This window comes from Corvus brachyrhynchos, unplaced genomic scaffold (genome assembly GCF_000691975.1).
Source record: "Corvus brachyrhynchos isolate BGI_N302 unplaced genomic scaffold, ASM69197v1 scaffold114, whole genome shotgun sequence".
NCBI classification, from domain to species: domain Eukaryota; kingdom Metazoa; phylum Chordata; class Aves; order Passeriformes; family Corvidae; genus Corvus; species Corvus brachyrhynchos.
The window spans coordinates 3,861,543-3,870,142 of NW_008238337.1; the positions used below are offsets into that span (position 1 = coordinate 3,861,543).

The following is an 8,600-nucleotide window of genomic DNA, read 5'->3' on the forward strand; positions in this document are numbered from 1 at the left end:
CCCCCCGCCCCGCGCCCGCCCCCCCGCCCCGCCCCCCGCTGCCTCCCCCATCCCGGCGCCCAACCCGCGCCCCGACATCGCCTATAACAAGGTAGGGCCGCGCTGGGAGCCCGGGCCAGCCGGGCTGGGCAGGGGTGTCTGGGGCTTCCGTGTCCGCCGATCGAGCCCGGCGCGGGGCTGGGCCAGCCCGGGGTGACGCTGAACCCGGAGCGCCGGAGCAGCCGGGGATTCGGGCCCAAAGCCTTGGAAAAGAGCAGCCTTGGGTGCAGCCGCAGATGCGGGGCACAGGGCTTGAGTCCCACCGCCACCGGGCTCTGTCCCCGTGCCCGCGGTGGGCTCGGCAACCCCGCATCGGTGCGAACGACCTATGGAGAAAACTCTGAGAAAGGGCACGGGAAGGGAGGGGAAGGTACTTGGCTGGTTATCTGCAGAGATTAGACCCTTGCTCCAGGAAAATCCTGTGGGATCACCTGTGCGAGGTGCTGGTGGAAGGCAGCACTCCAAGGCACCCGGCCAATCCTTCCCCGGTGGCCATGCCCAGGCCGTTGGCGGTTGTCTGAGCGTTCAGCAAGTTCTTGGCGAGCACCACGATCTTTGCACTCCCACTCCCTTGCCATCGACCTGGAAAAAAAAAAAATACCTTTAGAAAGAAGGAGTTGGTAAAAAGCTGCTGTTAACACCTGGTTCTGGTGCATGGGGAGCCTAAAATCGGTTAATCTGTCAATAATAGAATTATTTAGGTTGGGAAAGACCCTTAAGGCTCATAAGTCCGTAAGAAATGCTGCAAAAGCTCTTGTGCTCTGGGCAAAATCAACTCACTTGTCCATGCCTAAAGCATTTTCTCACTTCTCAGTCTCCTGAGCTCCCCAGTGTCCCTGCACAGCTCCAGCCAGGCTTCCAGCTTTTGCAAGGACCTACCAAGATGGGAACCTCTTCCAATTCACGTGCTGTTTGCTGAGCTGTGAATTCCTTTACTCACTGGAGGCTCTGTTATGTGTTTTTAGGCTAAAGTATCTCCTTCATATCGCTGCAGGTTTGGAGCCCACACAAGTCAAGTTAAGCCCTTTTAATTAACCAGGCTCCTCAGATGCCATCAAAGAACCAAAGCTCCCCCTGATCTCCCTGGGATCTGGCTCGAAGGCTCAGCCCTGCTTGGCTTTTTGCTTGCAGATTTTCATAAATAACGAATGGCACGATGCAGTCAGCAAGAAAACCTTCCCTTCCATCAACCCAGCCACAGGAGAAGTCATCTGCCAGGTGGCTGAGGGCGATAAGGTAAATGTTGTTGGGATGAGATGGGTTTGTTTTCCATGGGAGCGGGTCCAGAGGGGTTGCAGAGGAAGACACCACTCCACCTCTCACCTGGGCAGCTCCAGGAGAGCCGTGTTTGCAGCAGTGTCTCATCTATGCAAATACCACATCAAGTGCTGCTCCTGTTCTTCCTTGACTACTGCTTTTTTAAAAAAAGAAATGGTGGGAAATAAAGTCATGTCATCATCCCCTGCCTTATGCAAGGCCCTGCTGGGAGCTGGTGGCAGAGCTGAGGTGGTGTTTCCCAGCAATTTTGGGTTTATCCTGCAGTCTGGAAACTTGTGTGTGTTCCCCAAGGGAGGAGTGAGTGAGGAAAACCCTTTGTTGTTTGCCTCTCTGTGGCAGCCTGGCTTGTCCCGGCAAGACCATTGCAGCAAGCCAGGACAGGAGAACCAAGTAGGAACCAGCAAATGCCTCGACAGGACAAAAATCATGGATCAGAGACAGCTGATCAAGGAAAAAACCCTTTTAGATTGGATTCTGAAAAAGTGCCAAAAGCAGACTTCCAGAGCTTTTCCCATGCCTTGTTCTAGGATGCAAATATTAACCCAGCAGGTGGCATGGCAGAAATAACCTGATGATATTTGCACTCCGTGTAGCTGAAATAACAGAGGGTGAGCACAGGCAGAGGTTGTGGCTGCACAGCTGTTGCATCCATCTGGTCCACTGCCACTCCTGCTCCTTGCTCCTCACGGATGCAGCCTGGGTGGGAAAGCTGTGTCTGGTGCAGCGCAGTGTTTGTGCTGAGGATGGTGCTCACGGGGAAAATGGCCCAGGGGCTGTACCCGTGTGCTCCCCTGCCCTGGGATCGAGGAGTGCCTTGCAGTGGGGCAGCTGCCAAAAGCCTGGCAGGAGCAGCCTCTTGTGCTGTTTGGCTGGAGGCTGTTTTCTCCTGGGGAGCAGGGAGAGCTTTTGTTGTTTGAAGAGAGGGAGTGGGGCCTGGTTACTCCTTTCTCACCCTTTCTCACCCTTTGCCTGGGCTCCCCCGCAGGCAGATGTGGACAAAGCCGTCAAGGCAGCCAAGGCAGCATTCCAGCTGGGCTCTCCCTGGAGGAGGATGGACGCATCTCACCGGGGCAAGCTGCTGCACCGTCTGGCTGACCTGATCGAGAGGGACCGTGCCTACCTGGCTGTGAGTGCTGTGCTCTGCCGCAGTGCAGGGACTGGAAATCACGGGGGGTTCTGTCCATTGGGTGGGCTGGGGGCTTCATCCACAGCTCAGGCTGTGGGACAGACTTACAAAGGTGGGGGGAAGAACTTTTGGGAGGCCAACATGCCGGACAGATCCAGCAAACTGAGAACTGACTCAAAGCTGTGCTTGTGACTTCCCCCGGCTCTTCAGGAAACCTTGCTGTCTTTTGCAGGCACTGGAAACTCTGGACAACGGCAAACCCTACGCCATCTCCTACCTGGTGGATTTGGACATGGTGGTCAAATGTCTCAGGTAGGTTTGGAGGCCACAGGTGCTGTGGGATCTGGATCTGACTGATCTGGTTTCATATCAGACACTTTGGGTTTACTTTTTGCTGTAATTCCTCTGAGTTCCCAAAGTCACACAAAGGGTGGTGATCTGTTACAGCACAGAAATGACAATGAGAGACACAAATATTTCTATTTACTGTCCATTCTTAAAATCACCTGTTTCAGAAATACCTGCATTGGGTTGTGTTTTCTGAAGTGACTGAAAAAGAGAAGAAAGCAAATAGCTGGAGGAAGTCTCTCTTATCTTCTGTTGGCAGCAGACTTGTTATTTTAATTCCAATGACCAAATTGTTACTGTTTCCAGATACTTTGCAGGCTGGTCAGATAAATTCCATGGCAAAACCATCCCATTAGATGGAGACTTCTTCTGCTACACAAGACACGAGCCAGTGGGAGTTTGTGGACAGATCATCCCGGTGAGTAAAATGTAACAGCAGTTCCTGCAGTGTTGCAAGAATTCAGTGTTACAGTGTAAGTTCCCCTCTGTTGCTAACCCCTGCTTCCTCCCAGGGGTAAACAAAGTCGGGCTTGCACCAGCTGGGAGGGCTCTTACTTCACTCCGGGAGTACAGAACTGCCTGTTCATTTCATGGGCTCTGAGCAAGGTTTACTTTGTATCTGCTGATTAAAAAAAAAAGGGGGCTTTAACCCCATTTATAGGAATTACCTGTCTCAGAACCACAATTAAGTTTAAACTACTACCTAGAATTAACCCCAAAATTCTGTGTGATGAGGAAAGATCCAAGGCTCTTCCCTAAGTGCTGATTTGAGTGGAGCTCACTGGTTAATTACTGATTAATCAGAAACTTTCACGTTCACGCCAGCAAATCCCTCCTTGTTTTTCAGTGGAACTTCCCACTGTTGATGCAAGCCTGGAAACTGGGGCCTGCCCTGGCCACTGGGAATGTGGTTGTGATGAAAGTGGCAGAGCAAACCCCCCTGAGCGCTCTCTACGTGGCCAATCTGATCAAAGAGGTGAGGACAAGGCCAGGATTCCATCACCACTGGAGACAGGAGCAGGGAAGGGCTGTCTGCAGGAAGGACGGGTTGTCCTGGGTCTCTCAGCAGCTGATTTAGCAAAAAACCCCCTTGTTCATATAAATGCATATGCAGACCATGTAACTCTTGATTAGGGAAGGACTCTTTGAGGTTTGATTAGATAATGAACTTCAGGGTGATCAGAAAGTGAACATACATCTGTATTTATATCTATATCTGTAAATACACCTTCAAATTGTGCTCGGGATATGGGGTGGGAAGAGGAGTTATGTCCCGGTTATTGCAAACAGCATTAAAATAAAGCCCTGGGAAATCAAAGGAGTAAAGGCTGCTGCTGGTAGGGGCACAAACAGAGGAGGGGAGGGGAAGCCTTGGAGTGTAAAAGGAATAACCTTGCTGTGTCCTGCTGGGAATTGCCAGGCTGGATTCCCTCCGGGCGTGGTGAACATCATCCCTGGCTATGGGCCCACGGCAGGAGCTGCCATCTCCTCCCACATGGACATTGATAAGGTGGCCTTCACCGGCTCCACAGAGGTAAGGGAGCACCTGAACCTTCAGCCCCTGGGACCACGGAGTATCTCATTGCTGGATAAAATACTGGAGGTGCTTTGCCTTCTACACCTCATTTAAGGCTGATTCCAGGGTTTGATGTGTATTTTTGCATTACGTAAGACTCTTTTGTTCTGATTTGAATATTTAGAATATTTCCTATTGTTTCCCTTGAGCTGCTTCTTACTGGGGGTGAAACTCTAGGCGGACTTAAAGCCCTGACAATGAGGGGATTAACACTGAAGTGCTGACTGAGATGTAAACCCAGAGCCCTGCCAGGCCTTGCTGATGTGGGAGTTAATTGCAACACCTGCTCTGCTCTCCCTGCAGGTTGGACACCTGATCCAAAAGGCTGCAGCAGAGAGTAACCTCAAGAGGGTGACCCTGGAGCTTGGAGGGAAGAGCCCAAATATAATCATGTCTGATGCAGACAGTGAGTACCTGCTGTGCAATGTTTAATCTGTGCCTTTTACCTTGGCCACTTCCAAGCAGAGCTGGAGGGGAAAGGAAAGGGAAGGAAAACTCTCCCGTGTTGTGTGAGGCTCCAGCCCGGACACCACCACTCTGTGCCTCCTGCTGTAGCTGCTGCATTTGTGTATCAGTGCTTCTCCACTCCCACATCTTTTCCCAGTGCTGGGAAGTTCAGTTACCAACAAACAATGATTGTTTCAGTATCTTCCTCCAGTCCTTGCTCCAATTTTGTTTTCATTTCTCTTGGAGCACACCACTCTTCTCTTACGAAGTCCTGCTTCCCTCATCCCTTGAGTATAAACTCATTTTTGGTCTTGATGAGCCAACACATGGCCTTTTATATGGCAGTTAAGTAAGGAAGAAAATTTGTCCTTAATACCCGATAATTTCCAATGAGAACTGAAATCTGCCTCAGATAATTTTCTCTAGTCTGGATTGCTTTAATAGACCCTCATAAGAATTAAGTCTGTAACTCCTGCCCTACTAACCCATGGCGAATGCTGTTAGCTGAAGGGACTTTGTATCCCCAGCAGTCTCTGTGATAATTGTCCTAAAGAAGTCCTGGACTCTGGTTGGGTTTATCTGCTTATTTGTTTTCTCTCCCCCATCCTAGTGGACTGGGCTGTGGATCAAGCCCACTTTGCCCTGTTCTTCAACCAAGGACAGTGCTGCTGTGCTGGGTCCAGGACATACGTGCAGGAGGACATTTACAATGAGTTTGTGGAGAGGAGCGTGGAGAAGGCCAAGGCCAGGGTAGTTGGAAACCCCTTTGACTTCAAAACTGAGCAGGGGCCTCAGGTAAGAGCAGGAAACACCCTGAGCTGTTATCTCATGAAATAATCCCAGTCTTGGGTCATTGTGTAGATTAGAAGGGAAATATCCTTTGGTTTATTGATTAACCTCATTTGAACTGTGCCCATTATCTCCTCACTGGTGCAGGAGGGAGGAGTTAATTAACCATTCGGATGATCCCAAAACTTGCTGCTGGCATTTAAAAATGATCATTTCCCTTTGGAGCTGGCTTGGCAGCCTGTTGAAATAAGGAATCTTTTTCCAAGTGGAGCTGACGTGTGCCCCCTCCTGGCTCTCAGGTGGATGAGGAGCAGTTCAAGAAGATCCTGGGCTACATCAGCGCTGGGCAGCGGGAGGGAGCCAAGCTGCTGTGTGGTGGCAACGCCGCTGCAGACAGGGGCTACTTCATCCAGCCCACAGTCTTTGGGGACGTGCAGGACAACATGACCATTGCCAGGGAGGAGGTGAGTCCTGCAGCACCCCCTGTCCAGCCCCTTCCCACCTCTTGATGTAAAAACCCCCAGGTTTACAAGCACTGGCTGTTCATGAGCTGTGGAACCCGAGGTTTCTCCGTGTTACGTGATCTTCCCTTCTGGTTACATCCCGGGCCCTTTGTTAACAGGGGCAGTGACGCTGAATTTCGTGTCCTGTGTGACTTTCAGCCCCACATCACCCATGGCCTCCCTGTGATCCATTTACACAGATTTTCCCACGCTCTGCTTGGGTTTTGCAGATATTTGGGCCAGTCATGCAGATCCTGAAATTCAAAACCATTGAGGAGGTCATTGAGAGAGCCAACGACTCCAAGTATGGCCTGGCAGCCGCAGTGTTCACCAAGGACCTGGACAAAGCCAACTTTGTGTCACAGAGCCTGCGGGCTGGGACAGTCTGGTGAGCCTGAACTGTCTCCCTGCCTCCCCCCACAGCTGCTGGAAGCTTCCCTGGGTGCTGCCGTGGCTCATTGGGATTGCTCTTTGATAGCCTGTCTGTCCTTTGGGTCTAATTTTACGTGTACTTTGCTCAGAGTAATGTCAGACCTTCAGGTATAATGGGAACTTAGGTGGTTTTTATATTTATTTATTTATTTATTTATTTATTTAGGGTGGAGCATCTCTCCTATGAGAGTGGTTATCTGGGAGTGTTCAGCCTGGAGAAGGCTCCAAGGAGACCTTAAAGCCTCCTCCAGTGCCTAAAGGGGCTCCAGGAGAGCTGGAGAGGGACTTGGGACAAGGGATGGAGTGACAGGCCAAGGGGGAATGGCTTCCCACTGCCAGAGGGCAGCGTTAGATGGGATATTGGGGAGAAATTCCTCCCTGTGAGGGTGGTGAGGCCCTGGCACAGGTTGCCCAGAGGAGATGTGGCTGCCCCATCCCTGGAAGTTGCAGCTGAGAGTGGCAACCTGGACACTTGGCCCTGGAATAATGAGAGATGGGGGTGGATTCCGTGATGTTCTGTGTCCTGCCTGATAAATTCCAGCGCTGATTGGTTCTGTTGGCTGAGGGAACTGACAGATAAGGGGATCCTGCCCAGAAATTCCACCCTCCCTCTGCTGTGAACAGCTCAGATATCCCATGTGCTGCCAGAGGGCTCTTCCCTGAGCTACAGGTGTTTCATCCTTGCTTTCCATTCCAGGATAAACTGCTATGATGTGTTTGGTGCCCAGGCCCCCTTTGGTGGCTACAAAGCCTCAGGGAACGGGCGGGAGCTGGGAGAGTACGGCCTGGAGGCCTATGTGGAGGTGAAAAACGTGAGTATCCCTGGATCCACGGCCTTCCCAACCCTCTGGGGTAGCTCCAGATTGTCTTTGTGCCTTTGCTGGTGTGGGCTAGGCTCAGAGTTGAAACCAAACTGAGGCAAAACTGTGACCCAAACCGTGAGCTTCCCCCTCTCCTTGAGCCTTCCCAGTCTCCAAACCTGTCCCTGACTGGGATACACTGGATTTTCTCCTGCCTCTCACCCTTTCTGTGAATACTCCTGAGAACTCTCCAGAAAAATCCCAAGTAACTTTGTGACTTTTCTTTACTTTTTTTTCCCCCCTCTAGGTGACAATCAAAATCCCACAGAAAAACTCCTAAAAGGACAGCAGCCTTCTCCACGAATTTGGAAATAATTATGCAGCTTCATGGCACACAAAGGAAAGCTCTTCTCAACACACAAAATTTAGTATGCAAAAATACGTAACTCTGCATTAAGAGGTATTTTTTAGGTGTTTAAAGGAGCTTTTGTTAAGAAAAAAAAAAAGCAAACTACTTGGCTTTATCTTTTTAAAATGCCAAATACAGTTGGTTGAGCATTAACAAGATGGGTGGTTACTTTGGGTACATTTTGGGTATGTATTATATGGGTGCAATCACTCGTAGGAGAGGGATGTCATCTTTCCATCTCTCTCTGATAAACAAGCTTATTTTTCCTGAGAAATCATTTACATGCTCGTTTCGTCTAGGAGGGTTTATATCATAAAAATAACAATTATGTGTTGGCTTCCAGAACTAGGTCTGTAACCCTTGTCCTATAAACTGTGTTTCTCTTCTGTGAGCAAAGTGAACTGAGTTCAGTGTGTACCTGGGCCAGGAAGCAGAGTGAAATCTGTGAGGAAAAAGTGGTTTTTTTGTTCTGTCCTGCTCCTTGTAGCCACTCCAAATAAACATTTCTCGTCTCAGTGCAGTCAACCCTACCTTTGTTGGAGGATTGTGCCAAGCGCACGCAAATCCTTGCACCTATAATTTTTAAGGATTTTCGCTGACTTTCTGCCCTGCCCCCTGTCGTTGTGTTGTCTTAATTTTACAGGCAAAACTACAGCTGGTACCTGGCCCCAGCGCGGCTGGAGGTGTGAGGGGCGTCTGAGCCTGAGTGAGGGAGGTGCGCCCTGGGAGACACGCCCAAGGTGTGATTGTTGGGGAAGACGGTTCATGCCCGGCCGGAGGAGGGCACAGAGCGGGTACTGAGGCGCCTTCTCGCCGCTCCCCCTCACGGCCCCAAGCACAACCACCGCCCCTC

At 50.7% G+C, this 8,600-nt stretch overlaps 2 protein-coding genes across 2 annotated transcripts in view; both read left to right on the plus strand.

Moving 5' to 3' along the window:
* The first annotated feature begins 7 nt into the window (after positions 1-7).
* On the plus strand, positions 8-8,262 carry ALDH2 (aldehyde dehydrogenase 2 family (mitochondrial)). Its single transcript, XM_008634059.2, has 13 exons — positions 8-91; positions 1,171-1,275; positions 2,303-2,443; positions 2,676-2,755; positions 3,098-3,209; positions 3,639-3,767; positions 4,212-4,325; positions 4,671-4,773; positions 5,425-5,609; positions 5,903-6,067; positions 6,337-6,494; positions 7,236-7,350; positions 7,646-8,262. Exons 3-13 carry the CDS (start codon positions 2,369-2,371, stop codon positions 7,676-7,678), a joined length of 1,269 nt encoding a protein of 422 aa, XP_008632281.1. The 5' UTR covers positions 8-91; positions 1,171-1,275; positions 2,303-2,368; the 3' UTR covers positions 7,679-8,262.
* A 106-nt stretch (positions 8,263-8,368) lies between these two features.
* MAPKAPK5 (mitogen-activated protein kinase-activated protein kinase 5) overlaps positions 8,369-8,600 on the plus strand; it is a 21,449-nt gene continuing 21,217 nt past the window's right edge. The window contains exon 1 of the mRNA XM_017734851.1: positions 8,369-8,487. The gene's annotated coding sequence lies outside the window, so the exon portion shown is untranslated. The remainder of the gene's footprint in view (positions 8,488-8,600) is intronic.

Coding starts and splice junctions, on each gene's coding strand:
- ALDH2 (XM_008634059.2), top strand. CDS start 2,369: ATGGACGCATCTCACCGGGGCAAGCTGCTGCACCGTCTGGCTGACCTG. Junction 3,210..3,638: donor TTTGTGGACAGATCATCCCG/GTGAGTAAAATG, acceptor CTTGTTTTTCAG/TGGAACTTCCCACTGTTGAT. Junction 5,610..5,902: donor AAACTGAGCAGGGGCCTCAG/GTAAGAGCAGGA, acceptor CCTGGCTCTCAG/GTGGATGAGGAGCAGTTCAA.